The sequence below is a fragment of the Haliaeetus albicilla genome, chromosome 8 (genome assembly GCF_947461875.1).
Source record: "Haliaeetus albicilla chromosome 8, bHalAlb1.1, whole genome shotgun sequence".
Lineage (NCBI taxonomy): Eukaryota > Metazoa > Chordata > Aves > Accipitriformes > Accipitridae > Haliaeetus > Haliaeetus albicilla.
Window position 1 is genome coordinate 12,169,293 of NC_091490.1, and position 26,654 is coordinate 12,195,946.

General features: G+C 57.0%; 2 protein-coding genes across 7 annotated transcripts in view; one reads left to right on the plus strand and one right to left on the minus strand.

Annotated features, from left to right (window-relative positions):
- The window catches only part of ERI3 (ERI1 exoribonuclease family member 3), a 136,004-nt gene extending 121,284 nt beyond the window's left edge, over positions 1–14,720 (plus strand). For both annotated transcript variants that reach the window (XM_069788900.1, XM_069788902.1), the window contains exon 8: positions 13,124–14,720. In XM_069788900.1, coding sequence (XP_069645001.1) covers positions 13,124–13,206 — 83 coding nt within the window. In that variant the 3' untranslated portion in view covers positions 13,207–14,720. The remainder of the gene's footprint in view (positions 1–13,123) is intronic.
- DMAP1 (DNA methyltransferase 1 associated protein 1) overlaps positions 14,116–26,654 on the minus strand; it is a 36,780-nt gene continuing 24,241 nt past the window's right edge. For 3 of the 5 annotated variants that reach the window (XM_069788895.1, XM_069788896.1, XM_069788897.1), the window contains exons 9-10: positions 23,866–23,938; positions 18,213–22,048 (exon numbers count right to left, since the gene is read on the minus strand). In XM_069788895.1, the coding sequence (XP_069644996.1) occupies positions 21,702–22,048; positions 23,866–23,938 (420 nt within the window). In that variant the 3' untranslated portion in view covers positions 18,213–21,701. Of the gene's footprint in view, positions 16,649–18,212; positions 22,049–23,865; positions 23,939–26,654 lie in introns of those variants that run through there. The other 2 variants (XM_069788899.1, XM_069788898.1) reach the window with 2 other exon arrangements.

Below are 26,654 nucleotides of genomic sequence, written 5' to 3' on the forward strand. Positions count from 1 at the left end.
GCGGCTTGCCGGAGCCTGGGGGAGAGGTGCTGTCGGGTGGGAGCTGTTGGGTTAACCCCAATGGGTGGGCAGCTTTCTCAGGCGACCTGAAGCTGCAGGGGGTCCCTTTTACCTTCTGGGCATTGGGGACATCATCCTGGTGGCTATGGCCAGGGCCCGCTGAGGGCTGCCTGCAGGCAGCCAGCGGCACCAGGCGCGGGAGTTTGTTGAGACACTTGGAGATGCTCAGAGGCCGTTGCCCAATGGGCAGGGCAGCGGTGCTGTACCAGGCAGGGCCCTGCATCCTTGGGGTCAAGCTGGAAAATCGTGGTGTGACCGGCTGTGCCGCCTGCCACCCCCCTGTACCCCTCTGCCAGGGCAGAGCTGTGGCAGCTCTGCCTCGTTTCGCCTTCCCTGGCTCACCCGAGGGACGGTGGGTGGGAGGGCAGGAGGGGATATAACAAGTAATGGCCCCGAGTGTGGAAACAGTGTTAATAAAGTGTATTTCACTTTTAATTTTGGCATATAATGTAATGATCTTTTTTAAGGCCCTATCATATTATCTGCATGACTAGATTATTGAGTCTTCATCATCTCCAGATAAATTTATGACCAGGATGATGCTTGGAATTTATTATCAGTCAATAGAGCTCAATACTGTAACAAGGCGTGTAATAAGATATACATATTTAATGATCCGGAGTAAAACAGCCCCGCTAATGGGCAGGATGAGACGGAGGCTGGAGCGTTAATTTCCACCTCCTGCCCCTTTCCGTGGGAGCCTGCACCGTTCAGACAGGACACAGCCCCAGGGTCCCATGCGTTGCCTGGCACGGGCTGGGAGCAGCGACCGGCTCTGGGGGATGCAAGGCAGCACAGCCCTCGTGCCGCTGCGGCTGGGAGCACATGCCTGCTGCATGTATGCATTAGTGGGAAGGCACGTGTACCGGCCCATCCCTGCGGGCGATGTGCAGGTCTGTCTCACACAGAGCACACGGGTCTCTCTGACGTGGCTTTGCAGGTCTGGCTGACATCCCCACCTGCACCACGTACGGACCCAGCACACATCTGCCTCGTGTGCAGCTCCCTCCAGGTCTGGGTGAGCGTTGCACAAAGCTGCTGTTCCAGCAGCCGCTGAGATGGCCGGCAAAGGCCACCTGGTGCTTTTAACGTTTCAGAGGCAAGCCTGAAATCCTGCCTCGCAACGGTGCAGTGCTCTTCGGCTCGACAAGGGGAACTGAGCCCAGAGCAGGGGTGGACGAACGGACTCTGTCCCCGCCGTGCGAGGGTGCCTCTGGCCCGACAAAGCCCTTAGTGGGAACACCATGCGAGCTGCACTTCTGGTGACATCAGGGCAGGGTGCCCCGCGCTCCTGCTCTCCCAGCTGCGTCCCCGGCAGGAGAGCGGGCAGCACCGGGTGGTCACGCCGCAGGGAGCAGGGCAGGTCTGCGTGCCGAAGCACCCTGGCCCTGCACGCAACTTCCCGCAGATGGAGTCGTGGCGAACGGGGACCCGTCTCCGTCGCCAGGTTATATTTTGAGCTGCCGGCACTGATTTTTCCAGCCCTTTGGGTTGTTATTAAATTAGTTTCCTAGGACTTTTAATAAGCACTTTTGATGCCTTTGAAGCGTGCAGCTTTGTGGGAAGATTACAGTCCCGCATCCATCTCGCTGGGAGAGAAACAATGGCAGCAGGGCTGGCGTTTGATCTCTCCTCCAGAAGGCAAGAGAGGGTTTGTGTGAGACAAAGAGGTGAGCTGCTGATTTGGAGCTAATGTTTAAAAATAGGTAGGTCTCCCTCCAAGATAAAGAGACCTGCCCTTCTCTATGTAATCGTCTGCCTCTGCCTCGCTGGACCTGCAGAAACACAGCTCGCTTTATTTGAAGGCTTCAAGTGCAGCGCCGCAGTTTGATTCTGGGTCCTTTTAAAGCAATAACTAGGCCATCTGACCAAGCTTTAAAGAGCAGGAGAACTTTCCATTAGGACTCACCACACACTCTCGACGGCACTGGAATTGCATCCTTGCCTTTTATTTCCTTTCTCTGACATCTCGTGTCACTCGCAGGCAGGAGAAACTCGGCTTTATAAACTCTCTCATTTCTCCCTTGAAATTTCTCCCTAATTAGGGTCCCAGTCCCAGTGGTGGGACTGGGTGTCAGGAGCTGGACATGGAGCAGAGCCAATGGCTGGGCAGTGGCGGGGGGCTTGCAGGGCTCGAAATGCCCTGCAAAACCCCAGGGTGGTTTGGCCTTCTGCTGCCCTAAATAAACCCTCCATCCGAGCAGGGCATGGCAGCATGTGGAGGGGGTACAGGAAGCAGGGACACCCGCAGTGGTGCTGGGGACCAGCGGGAACGCAGACCGAATTGCTGCCTGCAGGCTGGGCACCTCCTGGCCCCCAGCAGCATCAGTCAGGGGCAGGGAGATGGCATCTCCCACATCTGTCCCCGCAGCTCCCATGGAGCAGAACCAGAGCAAGTGTCCGTGCCATGCCAAGCACCCATGTGCCTGGCCCCGGCTCTGGCCGGGACCATTGGGTGAATTACACACCAAGAGCACCCAGCTTTGGCCAGGCATGCCGTCGCCACGGGGAGAAAAGGCATCAGGGGAGCTGAATTCCCTTTATCTGTGTGTAACTACTGCTGCCTTTAACAGCCTGGAATAAACTAGCCATAAATATCGTGATCATAAGTGCTTAGATATGGCAACTTTACACTGAACAGAGGTTTTAACCTTCCCTGCGGAGGCTATCCAGCTCTACATCACTGACTGTTTCCATCCAGCTGCACGGCCAAAGACGAGCACTAGGTGAGCTGCTCAGAGCGGCCACACCAGCTACCAGCCAGCTCTCAGCCCAGTCCAGCCCCAGTCCTTACCCCAGTTTTGGGGTAGGACTTCCCTCCTGCTCTCAGGGCATGGCTGCTGCCACCGTGTGTCCTGCTGGAGGGGCCAGGAAGGAGCCATCCCACCCCCCGCTGCCTGCCTGCCCTCTGCCCTCTCTGGGGTGTGCAATGGGAGAAGGGGCGATGGGGCAGCCCCCAGTGCCCTTCCTGTGGGATGAAGCTCCACCACCCTGGCAGGGCTGCCTGCTCCCACCAGTGCCCCCCAGGATCACCAGGGACCCACTCCAGTGGCAGCGATGGTGCTGGCTGCGCAGGCAGGGCAAAGGCAGAGCTGTGGTGGTGATGGGCCATGGGCCGGGCAGTGTTGCTGCAGCAACATCATGTCTCCCACGCGTCCCCTGGACTTCTCTCTTGCTCTGGTACTGGTGGGGCTGGGCACGCCGGCAGAGCTGCTGCCCGCTCACCAGCCCTGCCTGTCCCATCCCCTTCTGGCAGCTGCCCACAGCCCTACAGTCTGCCCAGGCTGGTCCAGGAGATGAGGCTGTTGCATCTGCTGAGCACCCTGTGGGGCTCCCAGCCTCCTCCCTCACCGCACTTTGCTCTGGCATCTCTGGCTGTGTTTGAGCAGCGCCTGTGGGCAGGAATCCTCCATCCATGTTGCAGATACGGGCAGGCACCAGCCTGGCCATCCCTGGCATCCAGCACAGCCGGGAAGAGGAGTGCAGAGAGCATCTCTGCCCTGTCCCATGCCCAAGTCCAGCTGGATCTCCCCAGGCACCCCAGCCCCTGCAGGCAGCAGTCCTGCTGCCCTCTTCCCACTGCTGCCATCCTTTCTTCCTCTAAGTAAGCACCAGCGTTGGAGCCAGCGGTTTACTGGGCTCCTGTGGGGACCCACCTCCCATTCCCATTCCCGTTCCCACCCACAGAGCCCTGGAGAGGGCCACCAACTTCTGCAGGGTCTTGTCACCGTCACCTTGTCACCGAGCCAGGCCAGGGGTCCCGTGCCAGCCCCGGAGCAAGGGGGCGGCTTACATCCTCCCTGCGCCTCACCAGTGCCCCACCATGACTTTATTTTGCACGGCGACTTTCAGGCGAGCTGTAAAACACTTGGACGAGTTAAATAATACACGACAGTGTACGGTATAAATTACAGGAAGCCAGCGGTGGAGCGACATTGTATGCTGAATAAATTAAAGGCTGCGTGACTTACAGGCAAGATTGATCTCCTGCCGAGCATTTTGTTTAGTGACGTGCTTGTCATAAGGGAGAGCTAATTACAGGCGCAGAGGCGCGCAGCTCCGACGCTGGGGAGTACGGCGCAAACTGGGCTCCCAAATGTCAGTTGGGTCCTCACACTTCCAGGATTTGCTCTTTCTGAGGCCGGCTGTGTGCCAGACCCCCATTAGCTGGGTGCTGGCTGTGTCCCCGGGCCATCCAGCTCCGTCACGGCCCAGGGCAAAGGACCGTGCTGCCACGGGCAGCTGCCGCGGTCTGAAAGTGGATGCCCTGGCTCAGGGGACACAGATGTCTGGTGTCTCTGGGGTCTGCCGTGGGCAAGGGCTGGTGTTGGGGCTGCTTTGGCAGCAGGCTGACGGGGGGGATGGAGGTGTCCCAACCCAAGCCTATTCCCAGTGGAGCAGAGCCATGCAGGAGCACAGTCTTTGCTCCTGCAGCTGGTCAGAGCCAGTGCTGCCTGTCCTCGAGCCCTAGCACCGCTCACGAGGTGACACAGGGACCCCGCTGGTGCAGGGGGACCCAGGGCTGGCTGAGCAGCGGAGCTGAGAGCCGGGGGGCTGATTTGGGGGCCGAAGAGTACAAAAAGGCAAATCCTTGCTGGAAATGAGGTAGATCTTGTAGTAGTAGGATACTGCCGTGAGCCACCAAGGAAGGGGGGGGTCTTCTTGAGGGCACGGTTTGGGCTGGATAATTTTGGGGACGGCGTGCTTTACCTGCAGGCACACAGGAGTCGGGTGAGGGGCTTGGGTGCCCATCTGCTGCCTTCAGCTGCCAAACTCGGAGCCGAGTTTGGAGGCCTGTCCTGCTGGGCTCCTCCTGCGGACAGCAGAGCAGGGACGGCTCCAGTGCGGCGTCACCCCTGCCAGGAGGTCTGCCCCCACCGCCCGCACGGCCCAGCGATGCCGAGCAGGCGGCATGCGGCCGGCGAGGCCACGGCAGAGGCTGCGCCATGGGGCCGGCGGAGGGGAGACCTCCCCGGGCTGCTGAGAGGGTGCCGGCGGCTGGAGGCCGTGCTTCGGAGCGGGCTGGCCGGCGGGATGCGCTCCCCTCCGGCTCGGCCGGCTCGGCGGCTGTCTGTCACTCGGTGGGATTATGAGTAGTGAGCGTAATGCATCGGCGTATGAATAGGGTTGTCTGGCTGATGGTGATGTATCGTTTTTCATTACTGCCTCTCAAGCCCTCCCTGCTCCACGTGTGGAAATTCTATTTATTCCCTAATTTGTAAAAATTCCCTCCTTATCTGATACCAATCAGGGAGGGGTAATTGGCTCTCCAGGGCTAGCGGCTGGGGTCCTGATGAAGAGATATGTGTGTCTGCTCTGGCTGTCCAGGCACCCTGCCCTGCTGCACCAGCGACACGGGCCACAATTAATAATGATTTGCAAATGGCAGACAAGCAATAACGCAGAAAGATGTCCAGCCAGCCTCCTGCCCGCCCCTTAATTTCCTTCTGTAATATAAATGGCACGGGAACGAAAATCCAGCGCTATAAATTCTGAAATTAGTTATTCACCGTAATAAATGGTTCCCTTTTTGGTGTGCGTCCCCCCCATCCTTCTCCCCTGACCCCCCCCGCCGACTCCTTCCTCCCCTCCCGCCCCCCTCGCCCGCTACCTACTTCATTGGAGTCCTAATATGCAAATGCTGTAATTTAACGGGATGGTGAAGTTGATTTTCATGTTAACTTAATTACTTTGATTTATGAAGGGCTGGGATGCAGACACGGCTCCATCCTTGCCCACCTCCCACCCTCGTCCCTCTGCGGTCTCACTGACCCGCCGCCTCTCTTCCCTTGTCTTCCCTTTCCTCAGTCCTCCCTCTTCTTCCCCAAGTTTAGTGTTTTATTAGCTGCCTTTAAGTGGACATAAGTCCTCGCGACAATCGCGTGATGCGGAGGACAAATTCCCCGTCCTGCCTTGTTTAATCGTGCCTGGATAATGGATGTATAATTGACTCATTTGAATGCTTTTGCCTACAGGAGTGCAGAGCATTAAATGTTTGATTGCCTTAATTTCCAAACAGATCATTATCCCCTTCTTACCCGCTCTTAATAAACACTTTATGAGGATTTTTTTTGTAAAGGAAAAAAAATCTCCACTCCTCGTACTTCTCTGAAGTGATAAACTCTAATTAAGTCTAATATTTAAAAATATGGTAATGGTGACTTGTTTGAATAAGTGGCCTGCATTTCCATAATTTCATTATTACGTAAAACACGCTAATTATTTGAAGTGTGCTTATTACTAAAAGAGAAATCTCCTTCTAATAAAGATGAAATTGGCTTTTTTCCCTGTATTGCCACGCACGCTGCTCCCCTTCCCTCCCGGCCGGTGAGCAGCCGCAGCCGGGAGCGGGGCGATGGAAGCGCTCGCTTTGTTTGCCCAGGGATGCCTGCCGGCCTGCGAGGATGCTGGATGTGAGGGGACAGTCACAGGGGCTGGCAGACGAACCGAGCGCACCCTGTGCCACCCTTGGTCCCAGCAATGTCGGCGTCCCTGGGGCTCGTGGGCTCTAGGAGCTGTTGGGGTTGATGCGAGAGAGCTCAGCCCCGGCTGCCACCCCCTCCAGCTGGGATGCCCCTTGATTTGGGGTGTCCCCGCATGACATCGCCTATGCCAGCCCATCCGGCAGCCTGCGGGGCTGGCAGGTGTCTCAGCAGCCGGGTGCCTTGTGGTGCTGTGTCCCCAGACACCCAGCTCTGTCTGCTCTGGGACGGGGCCAGTGCAAGGGGCACATGATGGGAAGAGCAGTCCCCAGCACAGAGGACGGGACGAAGCGTCCCGTCACCCATGGGGTGATGGTGGCCAGCCTGGGCAGGAGGAAGCAGGTGCCCGGGGCATTAGGTTGAACGCCGGGACGGGTCCCCTCTGCTGTGCTTTTGTCTGCCCAGCTGCTTCCTGGGGACACCGGCAGTGTCACCTCCCTGCAGTCCTGGGCGCTGCCAGAGATGGGCCCTCCCCACTCCAGCATCCCTGCTAGGGTGAGCCGGATTTGGAGGCCTTGCTGACCTCAGTGTGCAGGGGGTGGGACGAGCGTCCCATCCCCCTGGGACGGGGACAGCAACAGGTAGGGGAAGGACAAGTATTGATTGTGTCCAAACCCCCTTCAGAGCCCGTGCGGGCGCTCTGTGGCGGGGCAGGCAGGGGAGGCACTGGGATGAAGTCAATATAAAACTAATTTTCTTTTCTTCGTGAAGAAATGAGGTGTGTGGCAGTAACGTAATTGCAGATAATGAGGTAAGTTATTCTTAATATTCTGCGTGTCGCTGTCAGCTCCACGTAATATACCTGCCGGCTGTGCAGGGCACACAGAGCCCCTCGCCCCGCGTGCAGGGTTATGAGGCCATTCATTTGGGAGCAGCCCAGCAGGACCACCCCCGGTGTCCCCATGGAGCCCTTCGGACTGGGAGCTCTGGGCTCTGCCATGTCCTTGTCACCGCTGTTGCCAGGCATCCTGGTGTCCCCACCTCACCCAGCATGTCATGGTGGGGAGGGAAGCAGAGCAGACACAGCTCCCTCCCAGCTCCAGCACGGACAGGGTGAGTGGCTGTGAGACCCTGGCTCCCTGTGCCAGGCAAACGCTGTCACTCCTTGCCCCTGCCGGCTGTCCCCTCCTGGGGACATGCCGGCTCAGGGGGAGCAGCACAGCCCGACGGGGGGGACCCAGCACCCAGTGCTCCCCTTTGCGATTGCTGGGGACACTGGTGGCAGTGCCGGTCTGCGTGGGGACCGCACGGCTCCCACCGGTCACAAGGCCACCTGCTGTCACCCGGGGTCGGCAGTGGGGAGACGAAGGGCGGCGGTGGCTGGGCGACCCTGTTCCCGCTTTGCAGGGAGCTGTTATACAAAGGCAGCAGTGATATTATTCATTAACAGTAATCTGCCATTAGAACATTGACAAATGGCCCCTCGTCGCCTGAGCATCAGTTCTTGTACAGCCCATAAAGCATGGGGACAGTTTAAATATGGACCTGCTCAGCTCGGGCCGGGGGTGATCCGTCTTCCCGGCCACAGCACAGGTGCGGCGGGGCTGCCTCCAAATGAGCACATTTAGGGGGGCTCTGTGCTCCCCCAACCACCCACAGCCCGCCCGGGTGGCCGCCGGGATTGAAAAGCTCGCTCCTTGCATGGCAAGCGTCTCAGCCCAGCGCACGGCGGTCGCGGCAGTGCTCGGCCCTCTGAGCCCCCGTGGCGGTGGCGTCCGGAGGGTCTGGTCCCATGGGGAGGTGGGGGAAATGCCGGCAGGGCGGCACGCATGGGGACGCGGCCCCTTCCCTTCTCCCCAGTGCCTGGGGTGGGTGCAGAGGTGACGCTCTCCCTGAGTGAGCATCACTCCTCCTGGCAGCCCGTTCTTGTGGCGCGGCCGCATCATGCCTGGGCTGTGGTCCAGCCTCCTGCTGACAAAATCCTTGAGCTGGTCCTAGGTTCGCAGTGGTGCTGCTTTGCCACGGCCGGACGGAGGGCACGGGCTGGGCGGTGAGTCCAGCGCCATGGGCTGAGGGGTTTCTGCCTCTGTGCCGGCAGAGGTGGAATGTCTGTCCCCCTCCAAGGACGAGGGCAGCCAGCGATGCTGAACGGTGGCAAACTCCAGCCCTAATTAAAAGAGGGCTCCGGCTGCCCCATGCCTGTGCACGTGCTGCTGTCCTCAGCTGTCACTGCAGCGAGAGCTTGGCAAGACACGGAGAGGGCCATGACTTGGGTTTCGAGGCGATGCGGTATTGCAGTGGGTAATGCTAAAACACCAGGAGGAAGGGTTAAAACCCGGTGGAGCTAAGCCAGCCCAGGCAAGGGGAAGTTGAGGCGGCACGTCGCCCCGCGCTGCGCTGGCAGCCTGCCCAAGGAGGGTCCCGGAGGCAGCCGGGACCCAGTGCCTCGGGGGGAGCTTGACCCCGGCCGTCCTGGGGCCGCCATGGGGGACACGGGGCGATGCTGGGAAGCGGCACGACAAGGCGAGGGGCAGGGAGGCAGGGCAGAGCCGCCGCTCCGTTGGCAGGAGGCAGGATAACCCCAGGCTGACCCCTTTCACACACACCGCACAACACCCCTAAATCAATTGCATCTTATTATTACAATATCAATATACAATATTCCTACAATAACACCATTGATTTTCTACTCAGAGGCTGCACCTAAGTCTGTTTTAAAGAGGAGGGAGTTAATAGTGCCCTCATTAAAAATCTATAGATTACCCCCCACCCCCAAAAAAGAAAAAGCAGTTTATATTCATTAGGGCTATTGAATATAAAGTAATATGTTTGTGTAGGACATTGGAGTAATGTGATAATCCGTCCGCATATCAGGGAGAAATCCACTTAGCAACCCTGTCAGCTTGACAAGAAAAATGTGCCCATAAAGTCGGGAATACATTGAGGGAGCGAGCGCGAGGAGAGCAGGGCCGCGCGTGCGTGCGCACGCCTGTGCAGCCCCCGCAGAGCCGTGCCGGCCCGTGGCGTGGGGCCACCTTCACCCCGTCCCCCTGCTCAGGCCTGGGGATGCAGGCGGGCACCCCAACAGCCCCTGGGGGTGCCTGGGACCGGGACGAGCCAGGTGCGCTGGCATAGGGATCGTGGGGGACTCTGCACCCTGCCAGCCTCCGCAGCCCCAGGCAGGGTCACCCTGATGGGACGGGGCTGGTGGGTGCCAGCCTGGGTGCCGGGGCAGCTCCGCCACGGCCCCCTGCCCCCCAGGGAGAGCCAGGCTGGGGGGCGCAGAGTGGGCAGGGCTGCCCGTGTCCCCCCACCTGCCTCGGACACCGCTCATCCCCCACCCCGTGGTCACCTTTGCGATGGATTAAGCACTGAAAGAGCAGCAAAGCAATCCTGTTTGTGCTCTCTTAGGCTGTCAATTGCCATTTTTGTAATAGAAATTCCTTTCACAAGGTAACGACGGCCAGATTTAGAGGATTTCATATTGCTAATAATTCCCCAAACAGCCATCTGACTGTGTTGTTTTAAAAGCCGCTTAGTTTCTTGCTTTGGAGTTTATGAAAATCTCCCACTCTAATATCCCGAGAGCCAGCCTATAATTGTGTTATTAAATCAATCGGAGCGGATTACATTGTAAAATCAATAGATGGCTGTAATTGCATATTAGAAAGTTGTTCTGCTGTTGTTGATTTTTTTTTACATGGATAATTATAATAAGCGTGTTTACCTTAGCTCTGATTTGGAATGAGTCTCACTAAATGACTTATGACAAGCTTGGCGCTCCCGCTGCCAGGGGGCCGTGGCATCATTTGGGACAGCGAGGACGATGCTGCCAGCATTGGCATGTGGGTGGCATTGACTCACCGGCTTTGCAGGGCGGCAGCCCGGAGCCCAGGGTGGCTCCCAGCGCTGGCACCTGGCACGAGAGTTCATCAGGGCTTTGGGGAGACGGCTGGTGGGGCTCAGGAAGCAGCCAGTGGTCCCAGAGGGTCTCCCCAGGGACCAGCTCGGGAGTCCCAGGAGGTGCCATGGGGTCTCGCCGCCAGTTTGGCCGCTCCCCAGGTCTCTGCGCAGTTCCCCTTTCGGAATATGGAGCAATAGTCAAGCCCCGGCGGCCCACGCCAGCCCAGGGCGATGCTGCGGGCAGGGAGGTGGGCAGCGGGATGCCTGGGAGTGGTGAAGGGCAGGGGGCCGGGACTGTGCTTTCAAATCCAAGCCGGCCACCTGCCAGACAGCTCAGAAGCCAGGATTTGCTTTGCTGTTGCTTTTTTGGGGGACCAGGCCAGGGCTGGCTGTGGGGTGGGGGGTACTTTGGCCGCAGGTGGTGGCACTCCCCCTGCCTCGGTTTCCCTGGCTTTCGAGCCTCCATTTCCCAGTTCGGTCCCACTGGAAGCTGACTCCAGGGGCAGGTCTAGTGCTGGTTTCCCGGGGGCTCAGCTGGCTGGGGGGGACGAGATGGATGGAGCCAAAGGATGGCGAGGGGCTTGCTTGAGCAGGAACAAATGGCAGTGGGAGCTGGCATCAGTCATCTCCAGGGCCCTTCTGGAGCCATCGGTGCCACCTCGGCCAGTGGAGAGGACAGGGGCACAGAGAGATGGGCTCATCTCTGCCCCCACACCAGCTCGTGGGGCTGGGACACCCCTCCTTCATCAGCCTGTCCTAATGCCCAGCTCCCATCCCCAGCCTGGCACACCAGCAAGGGGAAGGGGTGCCATGAGAGGGCCTGGTGGGACACTGAGGAGGCACGTGGCTTTGACGGAGACGTTGCCTCTCCCACTGCCAGCCATCAGCCAGGAGGGTCCCCGGCAGCTGCAGGCAGTGCCCTGGGGAGCTGCGTGCGGGGGAAGCCCCCTGCGCCTCCGACCGACACTGGGGGACGGGTGATGGCTTTGCCACTGGGTCACTGGGCGCAGCGGTGCTGGGCAGGGCTGCTGGTCTGGCAGGGAGCGGCAAGGCGGCCTGGCAGCCCCGTCCCTGCAGGCAGGCGCCTGGCAGCAGGGCAGTGCTGCCCGTCTGCGCAGGGCCCTCAATCCGGCACGCGGCACTGTCAGCAGGCAGCCTGCTGTCTCCTAGACAGTGAAATATGGCCACAATTAGCCCGGATACAGTTCAATTATGATAAACAGCGTTTGCACCCTTTAAGCCGTGATTAAAAGGCCTCCTCCCGTTGATAGAGAGACCTAATTTCACATTATTATCGCTGTAGCTTGATTATAAAGCACTCCCTGGATTTACAGTTGGGAGATGGATGTGGAGGCTTCTTTATCATTTACACATCAGTAATGATGCAGCCTTCCCTCCACCACAACATCCATCCAGCAGCAGCGAGGAGAGGGGGGCCCTGCCTGCGCCCCCCCCCTCCCGGGGCACCCTCTCCCCGTGTCAGCCAGGCCCCACTGCCACACGCAAGTGGGCAAAGTCACCCTTACGGTAACAGCTTGATAAATGGGCGGGCGGTAATGAAATGGAGACATCAAGGCGTGGGGCGAGGAAGAAAGAGTGGTAATCGGAACGAGTGGAGCTGTCCCGAAACGGAGGGGAGCGGGAAGAAGGATCGCCTCTGCGCCGTGTGCTGTCAAGGGAGAAATTACACATTTACTCTTGCTTTTTCTTAAGGAGACGGCCCTCATAGATCAAAACATGGATTTACAAGCCAATTTTCAACATGAAATATAGACACCAGGAATCAATTTAAGCCCGGCTTCTATTTTAGCAAACGGTGCCTGCGTTTAGTCCCAGGTAAATAACATCAGCCGGAGCCTTCCCCCTCCCCGGCTCGCTGCCCTGCCACCGCTCGCTCTGGCAGCCGCGGTGCTGCCGGCCAGCCCCCGGCACCCGTTTCGACCACGGCCCTGCACCGGGGATGGCTGCGGCTTGCCGGTCCGGCCACCCACTGCTTGTCAGCCTGGGCCAGCAGGCGCGGGGCAGCACCGAGGGCTGGCTCTGGCGGGGACGGGGATGACCCTGAACCGCAGCTGTGAGCAGAGGGAGCCAGGTGCCACGCAGCCCCTGCCTAAGGAGGGTGAGGGGAAGGAGAGGACCCCGCTTGGCTGGTGGAGGGCAGCTCCAGCATCACCCGCTATCCTCATCCCAGTGCGGGGACAGCCCCTTCACTGGCCAGTGCCACCGAGGGACAGGGGTGCTGGAAGAGGAGGCTGCGGTGACCAGCACTGGGCTTGCACAGAAGCAGCCGCTGGCAAGAGCTGGGGGCCAGCGTGGGTCCAGCTTGCAGGAACGCTGCCTTCCCCATCCACAGGCTCCCCACGGGCTGTGGGGCAAGTTCGGGCCTGGAGGACGCGGGGATGTGTTCGCCAGCAGCCTGGGCGATGCCACTGCCCCAGGCAAGCCTCCGGGTCCTGGGCATGGATCCATCCCAGTGCAGCACGAGGCCATACTGGGATGCAGGTGGCCAGTGCTGGGGATGCTGCACTCACCCCACACCATTGCAAGGCACTTGGGACAGAGTGCCTGGACTGGTGGGGACACAGGGGCTGCGTGCCTGGAGCTGCACAGCCCCCCACATCCCCCAGAGAGGGGGGCCATGCAGCTCCAGGCACAGCCCCAGCGTGGGACTCAGCTTGATCCAAAAGCTCCCAGTGGGATCGTGGCTCTAACCCGGCATCTCTGTGCTTTCTCTGCAGACGACTGTAAGAACATCGCCAACATCATGAAGACACTGGCCCATAGAGGCTTCATCTTCAAGCAGACCTCCAAACCCTTTTGATCCCCAAGGCAAGCCAGGCAAGGGCTGCATGCGCCCGGCGCCGGCGAGGCGGGGAGGACGGGCTCCAGCATTAAAAAAAAACGGCAACCGAGGCCAGAGGAACCGACACAAAAAATCTCAATTTCAGCTGTTAACTCCAGTAGAGGTTGTATATATGGGAAGGCAAATCTGTGTAGACCTGATGTGACTCCCTCTCTGGGCTGCTCCGGACATTATGCCATGCTAGCGGACAGCCGCGTAGGGCGCTTGCACCACATTTTAGACTCGTAGTTTGTTCTTTTTCTTTGGCTCCCGATTTCCGTCCCTCCCTCCATATCCCACCCCGTCCTCCCTCTCCCGCCCCGTAGCCAGAGCATCCCCCATCTCTTCCCCGGCATGGGCCGTCCCCGCCTTCCCTTCTTTCTTTTCTCTGGTTTTATGTTTTCAGGCCTCGACGGCTGCTGCAGCGAGGCCGGCGCGTGCCCGCGCCCGGGCAGCGCTCACGGAGGCTCAGCAGCGTCGAGACGGCCCCTTGCCCTCCCCGCCAGCCCCCCCTGCCTCTCCCCCGAGCGCCTGTTCCCCTTTTTGAGTCAACACTAACCCCTCTCTGACTCCTGTATGTGACAAACGCGATCCGTCTCTTTATGTTCAAGGTGAAGTGCCTGTATTCTCCGCTGCAGAGCCCCTGGCAGCCCCACCGTGGGCTGTGGGGCCCCGGAGGGCTCCCTTCAGTGGGGCGGGGGCCCGGCGGGCAGGCGGGCGGCAGGAGGGAGGTGACAGTGTCCGCGCAGAGCCCCGTCCCATCCCGTCCCCGTCCCATCTGCTCGTGCCTCTTGCGGGGCTGGGTGGGATGCCCAGCCCTGCCCCGGCCCCGCCGACCGATCCCAGCTCCACCGGGGACGGGCCCGCCGCAGCACCGCGTCCGTTGCCGGCGGTGGACGTGCCAGCGCGCGCTGGCCCCCGGCCCGCAGGTACCCGAGCAGGGGAGCTGCAAATTGCCCCCGGGCCCCTGACCCCGCTCCCCTCCAACCCCGTCCGGCCTCCCTCGGTTCCCGAGCCGAGGCTTGGCCTCCCCACGTGCCCACGGTCCCCGCGGGCCGTGCCGTGCCCCTCGCGGGTCCCCGCGGACGCTCAGCAGCAGCTGGCTTGTTGCCTGAGAGAGTTGCCGAGCACGTCCCCTCCGGCTGGGTGGGCTCCCAGCCGGCCAGGGTGGTTGGGGGGCAGCCGTGGGGCAGGCTGAGGGCGCACATCCCCCCGGTGTCACCCAGCCCCGGGGCCCTGCTGAATGGAGCCCTCGTCCGGGCGCTGACCTGCAGGGAGGCTGCAGCCCCGGGCCCGTGCGTGCATGGCCTGGAGCGAAGCCGGTGACGGCAGCCAGAAGGGCAATACAGGCACTGAACTTGGCGGTACATGACTGCATGGTGTGTGGTGTTCCAGTTAAACCAACCGATAATGCAAACCCAGCATTTTCATTGTCTAGTTATTCCAATCCTTGCTGTAAATGTGCCACATGAATAAAGTTTGGGGGTAAAGGAGCCCGGGCTGTGCCCATGCATGTGCAAGTGTGTACGGGGAGGGGGGGCAGAGGCGGGGGTGTGCTGCCTGGGTACGTGGGAGCAGGGTGCCCCACCAGTGGAGCTGTGCTCCCTGGGATATGGCACCCCACCTTGTCCATGCTCCCCAAAAAGGCAGACTTCTTGGCTGTGGAAGGGAGGTCCGGGTTCCCTGCTGTTGGGAGCACTGCCCTGCTCTCCGTGGTGCACCCATGGGTGCACCCCAGTGCAGCCTTCTGCCCGGAGCAGGGTGACAGCCACCACCACGTCCCACTGGCATCTGTCACCCCGCCCTGCAGCCTAGCACACCGTACCTGCACGGCCACTACTGCACTTCTGAGTATCTCCGCTACAGGCCGGAGCCAGCGTGGCTCTGCCCAGGGCACTGGAGCACTGCTGCCCAGGCAGCAGAGCCAGCACGAGCGCAGCACCATGATGCGCGGGAGCCATACCCGGCTGTGCAGGAACCGCTACCGCATCCAGGCGCCCAAGGGACCTGCCGTGGTGCCGCCAGGTGACAGGGACACAGCCGTCCAGCTGGCACAGAGTGGGCAGCTCCTGGAGGGAAGGGGCAGCCCCAGCCCACTTGCTCCAAGCAAAGGTCACGGGGGTTTTAATGGCTCCCTCTGTGCAGCCCCAATCAGCTTTATTGACCTATTTTCGATGGAGTCGTCTAATTAGTTTTCTATGAAAACTAAGAACTTGGCCTTTGCCCTTTACTCCTGCAGGCAAGAATGTGACTCAGAGGACGTTGTCACGGCGGATCGATTGCCAGTTACACTTGAAAGGCAGGCAGAGGGGACGCGGGGTGGGCAAGCAGGCAGCGGGGCAGCAGCCCAGAGCAGGGCACACAGCCAGGGCCACCTGCGCCGACAGTAGGCAGTGCACGAATCCAGGCTCCCATTGCTGACTTCAGCGATGCCTCAGCCCCCCCAAGGCCCTGCAAAACACAGGACACAGGGACCAGAGGCCTCTTTCACCACCGACTGAAGCCAGAGGTGTCTGCCTGCCTTGGGTAGAGCAGCAGAACTGGGCCTGATGGAGTGCTGGGGACAACACCAGTGTTGTCCCGGCAGGGGCACCCCCTCACCCAGGCGAGGCAGTGCTTGCAGGCATGGGGCACACAAGAGCTGCCAGAGGAGAGCAGGGCGTGTGGGACGCTGGAGGGAGCTCCCCAGCCTGGCACAAGCAGCACTGCAGCAGCCCAGAACAGGGCCTGGCGGCCCCAAAGGTACCAGGGGCTACAGCAACCCCCACTGCCACCCCATGACCGAGGTGGACTGGCTCAGGGAGAGCCACTGGCAGCCAGGGCTCCCAGTATGGCTAGCAGCACCCAGCCTGCCCAGGGTGGAGGCAAGACATCTCACACCATCTCCTCCTGCTCCGTGCGGGCTCACCAGAGCTAATGATGACTCTGCCCCAGTACAATTGATGGGTTCTGTATTTACAGGGATGCTCAAAAAAATCTGGCATGTAAAAAAAAAAAAAAAACAAAAAAACCACCACCAGAACAAACCACAGCTAGCACTAGCAGCCATGGGGCAGCCATGCACGGCCTTGCGTGGAACAGTGGCCGCTGGCAGAGCCCAGCAAGGCCCCGGGGCCACCCTCCAGCACCTGCTGCAGGTGTCTGGAGGTCACACTGCTCTGGAGGTCAGATGAGGCTGGGGCCACAGTGCTGGGCAGAGAATGGCTCCCGCTGTTCTCTGGAGAGCTGTATCATTTGCCCCAGCAAGGCCCCTGTCCTGCCCCATCGCTGCAGGCAGCCAGCTGTCCCTGGGGGCTCTGGGACAGGACGGCACTGACCCTGCACACAGCTCTGCACCTCCTCCTTGCCCAGCGCAGGGGGCTCACGGCTTCTTCACCTTCTTGACGGAGGAGGAGCTGGAGGCCAACTCCCTTCACTTTCTCTGCTCCAAGAGGGAGGTGGGAAACAAAAGAAAAAGCAGGGTCAACAGGTGAGAGTGCTTGGGTCACACGGAAAACACAACCGCCTGTCCCGGAGTCTGTCCCAGGGCCAGCCACAGGGCTCTGGTACCACAACTGGCAGCGCCCAATGGACCACACTGCCATCTGCCCGGCTGAAGGCAGAGCCAGGTCCTTGCACGATGGGCGGGATGGAGCTAATTCAGCAGAGATTAGGGGCTGGGATAGCACCCTTGCAGGGGATGTCACCTCCCTGACACGGACAAAGCTTTGGGACAGTCATCTTTGCAGTGCAGGGTCTGGGAATGAGCAGGAGAACGGGGCTGAGCTCTGGAACAACCCCGTGGCCCCAGGAGCCCTGACCAAGCAAGCTGGCATGCAACAAGCCCTAAGGAGCAGGGCCTTGAGAAAGGGGCAGAGCAGCTCTGCACTACAGCCAGCTGCGCTGGGGATGCTCAGCGTGGGACAGAGCGGAGCTGGGAAATGCTCCTCCACCATCAAAACCTGCCATGAAGTGGCCCAGGAGCAGAGCAGGAGGCTGACAGAGAACTACAGCTCCTCAAAAACACCACGTTTTTTCTGGCAGCGCGCAGATACACCTGAGCGAGACCGGTGGGCTCTGGCGAGCCTCACCCTTCACAGACAAGATTTCAGGGCTGAATCCAGCCATTGGAAAGATGGGGCCATTCGCGCCAAAGGGAGAGCATAACCCTAGCCCCACCGCTGCATTGCGGTGAGACTGTGCTAGGTGCTGCACGGACACTATGGCCAAGACCACAGTGGGTTCAGCACCCAAAGCCGGGCTCTGCGTGCGGGGTGCCCCAGGCATGCCAGAGCCACCAGGTACCCCATGCCGTAGGGCACTGGGTGCCGTAGGGACACGTGGTGCCAAAGCCCTGGGGTCCCCACTGCACAGCATGAGATCGAGTCCGCTTTCCACACTGCACCACAGGCAGTGGTGGAGGCCAGTGCTGCGGCACCCGCTGCACGGGCACAGTGACTGCAGTCAGGATCCCGCCATGCCCAGCCCTGCAGCCATCCCTGTCCCCAAAGGCCTGCAGAGCCGCTGCCCTGGCTGGCAAGCACCCAGGGGATGGACAAGGCAGCACTGACAGGGTCTCTGAAATGAACCAGGCTTGCCCATCCCTGTTCCTCCAGCCCTGCTGGTCCCGCACGCGTGCAGTGGCACACGTGGTGGGAGGCCCTGCTGCCTCCTCCGGTGGGAAGGCAGCCCCCAGTTCCCGCTGGGCGCTGGGCGAAGGGCAAACAGAGCATGGAATTTGCACGGCTAAAAGTTAAATACAACACACACACGGATTTCGTCAGAGGCCCTGGCACGGCTGCCTTCGCAGGATCCGATTAACAGGGAAATAAAAGGGCCAGAGAACCCACACAGCAGTGTGAACAGATGCCCTATAAAAATCAAATACATGGTAATCAAGGGGACCGAAAGGTACATTTAAAAAAACAAAAACCCACCCTGGAAACAAAGGAGCTGGGCTTTGTGGCTTTCCTGGGAGGGCTGCGGAATTAATGGGGAAGAGCACATGTGTTTGATAATCTTTATATGGCAAAAGACCCATCTTTCAAATATGTCACAAATTCATATTAATCACCTTCCTATTGCCTTCTGTGGCGCAGCTATTCCAGTTGCCTTGGGCAAAATTGGGAACTGTCTGGTTAAAAAAAATGTTTTACATTATAATTTACAAGAGCCTACAAGTCTAGTTTCTTTTAATGGAAAGAACGATTTAAAAAAAAAAAGAGAGGAATATATATACACCCTGGTATATATACACTATATATATATTAAAATATATATATATAAAAGACAGATATTGTAACTCCATCTGGAAAGAGAGAATGTTTGATCTTAACAATGTAACTTCTAGCTTTCAAACAGGCTCAGAAAACAAGAAGTCAGCAGGAGTTCAGATAAAGGAAGCTTAAAAGTCAAATAATTCTGACTCTGAACCCGAGACTTCTTAGACTCAAGGTCCTTTCCTTTACCCATTAATGGGCTGACTTGTGAGCTCAGGAACAAAGTGCTGCAATGTGAGGATTTCTGAGAGTCACTCATTACAGATCACTGAGTGGAGTCTGAGTTGCGGAAATCAAAGGATCTAATCTGGAGTAACTGGCTGAACTTCTGCTTGGAACTAATTTGTTCCGAGTTCGGCTCACCTTTCACCTCCCGAAGGCCCCGAGTAAAGTCCCTACCGGGGTCAGCAGCAGACGGCACTGGGGGGATCCCAGCTCGGCTTTAATGGTCAGCGATGAGCACTGCAGCCCCCAGGAAAGGGTGGACAGGCAGCCAGGGTAGGAGGGAAGCAGTGGACACAGCAGGCCAGAATGGTGCCAGGCTTCCCGCTGCCCCATGGGGTCTCACTGCTGAGAGAGGCAGACACCTCTCCTAACCTGGGCTAAAACACCCTGCTGAAAAGTCCCCCATCCCCGCTGCATGCCAAGGGGGATGGTGGCAGCCAGCTGTTGCCACAACCAGTATCTCAAGACCCTGGTGTGCCTTTGCCCATCCATTCCAATTCCTGGAAAGGAATCCAGGCATGCCAGGCAGGGCTCGGGAGTCAGGACTCCTAGTCCGATTCCTGGCTTTGCCACTCACTCCCTCCAACATCTGGAGCAAGATACTTCTCTCCAGGGAAACAAATCTGGCTTCAGGGGGAGCAGCTGGTTTGGAAGCTGAACTAATCCATGCTTAATCCAACATGTGGAGTGCCATGGACGGGCAGTGCTAGACAGCACAAAGGGATTCTCCAACTCAGAGGAATTTGAAGCAGGGAGATTAAATGATTCCCCCAAGGGCCCCTAGCAGCTCAGTGGCAAAGCACACTCTTGAACTCGGGAGTTCAAGGCTGGCGTGGCAGGGTTAAACCGCTGAAGCAGCCTCGGTGAGGGGAAGGGCAAGGTGTCACCCACAAGTGCCCACCACCAGGGCTGTAGGAGGCGAGGGAGGGAAAGGCCACTACAAAGCACTACTGCGCTTGCTCTGCAGAGAGCTGCTTGTTTGCACTACCAATATTGCTACCCCTGCTGCAAGCGGCCCAGCGTGGGGGAAAAATGCTGTGCTTGCAGAGGCAGGCTGCTTTCTCAGCGCTGTGTCCTGGGCCCACTGCCCCCCACACTGTCCCCATCACACCAGGGCCTGGGACAGCTCAGGGTTATCGCTGTGCAGGGTGGGGACACATGCATGCACCCTACCAGCCGAACAGACAGTGACTGCCCCAGCCACCCCCCTTCTCAGAGCTGACCCCAGCCCACTGATCTTCCAGAGGCCCATTTTAGCCATGATGCTGAGCAAGAGGCACTGGGGCTGCTCCTGCCAGCTCTGGGCAGGGTAGGGAGCATCACCAACACACAGACTCCACTCAGCTCAGCTCATCCTTGGAAAAGCCAGTTGAGGGCCGCACGCTGCTGGTCTCTCCCACCACCACATTGCCCAGAACTGCAGGAAAGGTTCAGGGCAAGCACAGTGCCAGGCCCTGCCTGACTCTTCAAACATACCTGAGCCAGGCAGAACATGGTACAGCAGCCTCATTCCCCTTCTCTCCAAGATACCCCTCCAGCTGGGATGTAATTTTTCCCCCCCTCAAAAGGTAGCATAAAATGGTCACAGTGTGAATGTGCTTGACCTTTTGTCTTGGACTAATCTAATTGTGTCGTCTTTGTGTAATCAGCCGGTAAAGGTCAGTGCTGTATTTAACATGGGGGCCCTTTAGGTACTGAATTTGCCTTGCAGTGAATTAACTTGATTATATTTCTTTCAAATATGTCAGAGACCAGGTCAGTTTAACCCTTTCTGTGCTGCCTGGGCCCACCCCTTTGTTTCCAATTCCAGGAGGTGGCACTGAGGAACAACGTGGTCAGAAACACACACATGGGCTCCCTCTTCCTGCAGCCACTGCCACCACCATCACCACCACCTCTCCCACCTTCCCAACAAGCAAAGTCTCAAGGGAGAGCAAGTGTGTTGTGAATCAGCCCAGAAAGTTTGCAAACCAAGACACTCCAGACCCACAGGGAGGGGTGAGATGTCAGATTGAATGCAGTAGGGGAAAAAAAAATTCAGAAGACTCCTTTGCAAACATGAACCTGTCTCAGTGGAACGCTTCCTTATGACTCCATACTGTCACAATCAAATAGGACATTACTCAAGTCCAGATTAACGTGTCGCCTCTGCCACTGACAGATAAGATGTTCTCAATATCCTGCAATACATTATACATTTCAGAAAGTAAAGGTCTGTGCCGCTACCGGGAGCAGTATGTCTGAGGCGTCGGGGATGCCACTGTGTGGAGACGGGCAGCTTTTATCAGGCAGTTCAGCTCAGCTGTGCCAGGGGACTGCACAGAGGGGAAAGCAACGTCAGCTGATCCCCAGGCTTACCCTTGGTCCTGAGGCAGTTGTGAGGGGCTCGGCAGCCTGCTCTCATGGAGGCAGGAAGGAGAGGCTGGTGATTGGCATCCTGCAGAGGTACATGCACAGGACATTGTCACAGGGCTCGCAGTGGAAGAACCCCTAGGTCTGGCTTTCCTTTCCCGGCACTGGAAATAGGGTATAAAAAACACCCCTTTGCTCTTCAAACACCTCTCTCCTTCCCAAGCCTCCTGCTCCAGGCAGGGCTACTGCCTGACTCCAGGGACTTGGGTAGGTCATGGCTCATCATCTCAAGGCTGCTTTCCCCACTCACTTCCCTCTGCCGAGCAACCCTTATGGGGCTGTGTCTAGAAGGAAAATGCCTCAGGCCTGCAGCTGTACTGACATCACTGTTGCTGCCCTAGTGCAAGCTCTCGTCACCCAAAGCCTTGCTGCTTTGGTCCACGGTGGCACCCACGTCAAGCCATCTGCCTGCATGCAGGATATAGAAAGCCCTGCTGACCCCACCTATAGCACCAAGAACACTGTCCAGCACAGGAGACAGCCCAGAGAGCAGCACTGGGACTTGGGGGGAACAGGCGTGCTGTGCTCCCTTGGACGTGCACACCTGGAGGGAGAGCAGGGCAGCATCCCCAGCGCTTGTCAGGGCATCTGCGTCGGAGACCTGAGTGCTCCCTGTTCTGCCCCCCCAACCTTCCTTCTCACCGAGTTGGGGGTCAGTGGTGCTCCTACTACATCAATGATCTGGTCCTTGGCATCTCCCTTGCTCTCCTCGATGCTGAGCCCTGCCTGGCCATCTGGATGGGTGCCTTCCACACTGAGGGGGCCAATACTACCAGCTTTGGCCAGGGCCTCATAGCGGTGCCGTAACATCTGCAGCTCATATTCGCAGTTGGCAAAGGCTTGCTTCAGCTCATACAGCAGCACCAGGTCACTCCGTAGCTCGTTGAACATCTGCACGATCTCCTCTGTGGGCATAGGGTTGAGATCTAGGGAGAAAAAGGGCCTCTGTTAAACACGCAGACCCGGAACCCTGCAACAGAAGATCCCTAGAAAGCTCCTGGCTGCCCATTCCCTCCCACAAAGATATGCCAGGAGCCTCACTGCCATCACATGGCTCATTAGCAATCGGCATCCCTAAGGGCTGGAGACCTGAATTTCCAGGCTATCCTTCAGCTCTGGCCAAGGACTAAGGGTGAACCTGCAAAGTCCAGGGCTCAGCAAGTGAAGGATGATGGAAGATGCAGATCAGACCAGACAACTGAACTACCCACCAGGTCATACGAAGGGAGCTCAGTCTTGGGAGCAAGTCCTCACACACTGCTGCAGAGGACAGAAGAGCTCCTGCTGTTCCCTACACCTTCACCAACAAGGGGTGGACGGGCTGAGCTCCCTCACCTCTCTTGTTGCTCCTCCCAGGGTAGGACTGAGGCAGAGAATTGCTCTGCTGCTGTGTTACAGACATGTTTTAATGCAGACCTGAACTGCTTGTAGCAGGGGCTGGCAGATACCTCCACACACCATGCATTCTGCTGCTGCCCATCTCACACACACACACACAGAGCCAGGAAGAGCTGCATGTTTTGGAGGAGAAAAGGATGAAGGTCTGCGCATTTGTCCTGATATACAGCAGCGGCCCACACAAAGGCCAGGTGTGTTTCTGCACTCTAAGGCGCAGCAGGACTGGAGCACCAGGAAGCCCTCAAGATACGTGTGTTTTGTAAGGCAGGAGTGGGGAGTCAGGAACCCCTCCTTACCCTCATGGAAAGTGAGCTCTAAGAAGCACTCACATCCTTCCCCAAGGCTTCCCTAGCAAGCAAAGACAGTAACTCCCTTAGTTTTAAAGCAGAAAGGGGAAACCACCCTGGCTGAGCCACTTTCACCAGCCACAGGAGGCCTTCAGAACTGCACACACTCTCGGAGACAACATATCAAGCCATAAACCAGTTGGCCAAAAAAACTAACAGGAGTTAACAGAAGTCAGTGCTGGGAGCAGGCTCAGTCATCTCTTATAAATCACCGATAAGGCTTCTTTTTTTTTTAATTCTTCTTTTCTTTTTCTACTTTTAAAAATCCCCCCAGCCACAGTGGGGGGAAAAGGAATCATCAGGTGTCTAATCAAGGGGCACTGCATGCTGGGACCTGTAGTACCTACAAACTGTACCCTCTGCATGGAGGGCAGCAGCTAGCCATGGGCTGCACTTCTTCCCCTCTAGCTATGAGCGGGTACTGTACATGTTAAGTGAACCCTTCTTTCTGCTGCTAAGACACTGGAGTTCAAGAGTGAGGGATGTGTGTTTACTCGCCTTTCAGCAGAGATGCTCCAGATTTTCACACAGCATGCAACCTATAAAGGGGGGATGAACAGTCCCAGACGCATTTTGGACTTGCCACCGTGAGCAGTAAATTAAGAGGAAACGAAGCTTGAAAGCAAGACAGGGCAGCCCTGAACAATGCGCGTGCCGTGGTCACTAACACACTTAGAAGTACCTCTCCTAGCAAGGCTGAGATTTGCCTTCCTAATACTGTGCTGCCTCTCTTGATGGTTGAAAAGGCCCAAACAAGAGAGAAACAAAGGCTCTTTTAAAACATTTTCTACTGGGAGGAAAAAAAAAAAACCCTGTGCATCTTGTTCTGGCTTTTACCCTCTCTTTTTTTTTTTTAAAACACATAAAATATTTTAAAAACCATTCACATACTGTTATTCAAGAAACTGGCTGTATTACTAGGGGAAAAAATAGCCCATCTCGAGAACAAAGGCTAGCTCTGTGTGTCTCTTTCTCTCTCTCGTGCCCCCTTTACTCACCTACTCCGAGTTCCATCAGCATCTGCTCCAGGGCTTTAATCTTCTTCTGTCCCACCGAGCTTGGCAGTTTCATCTGGAACACAAAGGTAACAGAGCCACACAGCTCAGAGATAGCCCTCACTCACAGCCGTCTAGTTCAAAAGGCAAGAGAGCTTTTCTTTTTATAGTGCAGGGGGAACAAAAAAAGAAAGGGAGAGAAAGGAAAATCAAGTGGTAAGAGAGGGAGACAGGGGCTGAAAGTTTTCAGACTAGGTCCGAGGGCAGGTATTGAAAAGCCTGGTCGTGAGGGCTTTTATTTTCTCTCTCGTGTGTGTGCAAGACACGCTGTTTTACAGTTTCCATGTGTCACTGAATTAACAACAAAAGTTCTTCTTGGCTTCAAACCCTCTCCCGCGGTGCCCAGCCCATCAAAGGGCTCATTTACACAGTGGCTAATGTGCAATGCTGCCCTACTTTATTCGCTTTAGCCGGCCTGATTAGACTCATGCGCTAACAGACTCACTTCTCCTTTTACCTGCTGAGCCCCAGACCTGTGGGATTCATTTACAGAGCAGGCTTTATAACAAAGGGGAGAGACAGAGAGAGCACAGTTACTTGACTGGCGGAAGTGTGAACACACATTTACATCGGAGCTAAGGGGCTAGGTGAGAGAGGAAGCATCAGATGTGAGCTATGAAAGGGAATCTGAGCTGGCCAGGAGAGGAAGAATGCATACACTTAGCAGGGTCCTTCCTCTGCATTCATTTGGGCTCTAGCAGGAGTCCTAGCTGCTCAGACCAAGCATTTATTAGATTACAAGCAGCACAAACGCTGTTGGCACAATATGGCAGGGCGAACAGGTTTCCAAGCCCTGTGTATATATCCAAGAACGAATAAAAGCACTTTCCTTCCTCAGCAATGCTAGAAGACAGACCAGGAAATAAACGATTCTCAACACCGCAGTGTCAAACACCTCACTGCACACAGTCATAGGCTGTCCCTCCATATCCAGCCCTGGGAAGGTAAGCTCACATCTCCATCCAGGGATCACGAGCACCAGCCCAAGCTGCCCAGCAGGCCACTGAATAGCCAAGAGGTGAGAGCATCCTGCACACCACCTACTGATCAGTGGCCCCAGCTTTGGCCAAACCAACCGTAAGCCTGCAACACCGGGCTGGGAATGACCTGAAGGAAGAGCCATTCTTTACTCCACCTTAAAACTGGCCTCTGAGGTGAGCTCACTGGAAGGTCCCATGGTCACCTCACTTCCCATAAGCCACAGGTTGAAGTTCCCCAAAACAGACAGCCCAATGTCAATCTCCCAAATTAGGCCCATCTTTTCCACAGTGTTCACTGCCCCAACACAAAAATGACAACAAGAGACACCATCTGGAACTTCTTAATTCCTCTGAAGGCAGGAGCACTGCATGTACATACCCAGATAGCAAAAATGCTAACCTTAACTCAGCTATGGCTGAATATGTCCCATCAGCAGCTCCACAATCCCAATGCAGGACCTGCTGGGAAAACCTGCCTTCTCCACCACATCATTTCAGCCAAAAAAACAGAGTACGGACGCCACAGAGCACCCCAGGGGAATGGGCCTTTCACAATATATGCTAAGAAGTGCCTAGTCCTTTTGCTAGGTATTACCACTACAATTAAGACTCCAGCAAAGGACCAAGAGGACTATCAGGGTAGGATTTCTAGGAAACCAACCTGATCTGGAGAATCCAAAAGGAGCGCTAAGGAAAAAGGAAAACCCGCCCTTATGCAAACAGCCAGCACAGGTTAAGGACTAGAGGACATCTCTGTCCTTTTTTATACCCTGAGGGTCTTTGGCTTAGAGCTGGGGTTTCTGCATAGCAGTGAATGTCATACTTCAGAGACTGAATCTTTACAGTTGACCACAAAATGATTGTTTTAGCAGAAGAAAGACTGCCAAAGGTATCAGGTATTTGGAATTCAGTCAAGTCTTTGGTCCAAAGTCTTAACTTGAGCAGAACTTTACTAAAATAGGTTTTCCCAGGAGCTCTGCTGCACAGACTACCTGCACAGGCTCTGCTGAAAAGCAGAAGGAAAGGGTAGAGCCCTAAGATAAGGCAGCCCAGAGCACTGCGACAGGAGATGGTTCTGTTTATTTGGTGGGTGCCGTGCTAGCAGCGGGATGGCAAGGAAGGAAAGGTCACTTAGCACAGCTCAGCAGGAGACAGAATGGTTAGCCTGGAGCATCAGGAAAACATTCCCAAGAGCAAGACCCCTTGGTCCAGAGAACTGTTCTGCCCCACAAGGAATCACACAGAACATTTAAGATGGGCAATGTACCCAGCTCTGCCTCAGCTGGGGGATGTATGAGCTGACCTAGTCCGGCTATGCTATCCTTAACTTGTACGACACAAAGAGTTAACAGAGCCCAACATATCCTCATTGAAGAGCTCTGGACACACAATACTTATGTGATTATCACAGCGCTGAAAGTCTGTCTTCAGCCCTGCCCCTAACACCGACATCACGGTCTTTCTAGCTGAAGGGAGGATTCCCTTCTGTTAAACACTAGCTGGCAAAAGCATGCTGGACTTCAAGCCAGCTTCAGGAATAATGGACAAGAAATAGGAAAAGTTCATGTTTGGCTAGGCTAGGTGGACGGACAGGAGGTCTTGGTTTGTTGGTTAGAGGAAGAGCACAAGCTTTTCTCCTGGGAGACTTCCACTAGCTCAGGGAACTACGGGCAATACAAACAATTAACCTGGCAAAGCCTTCAACTGTGATGCTGTGTATGTCCTGCTCACATCCCACAGGAGTCTGGTCAA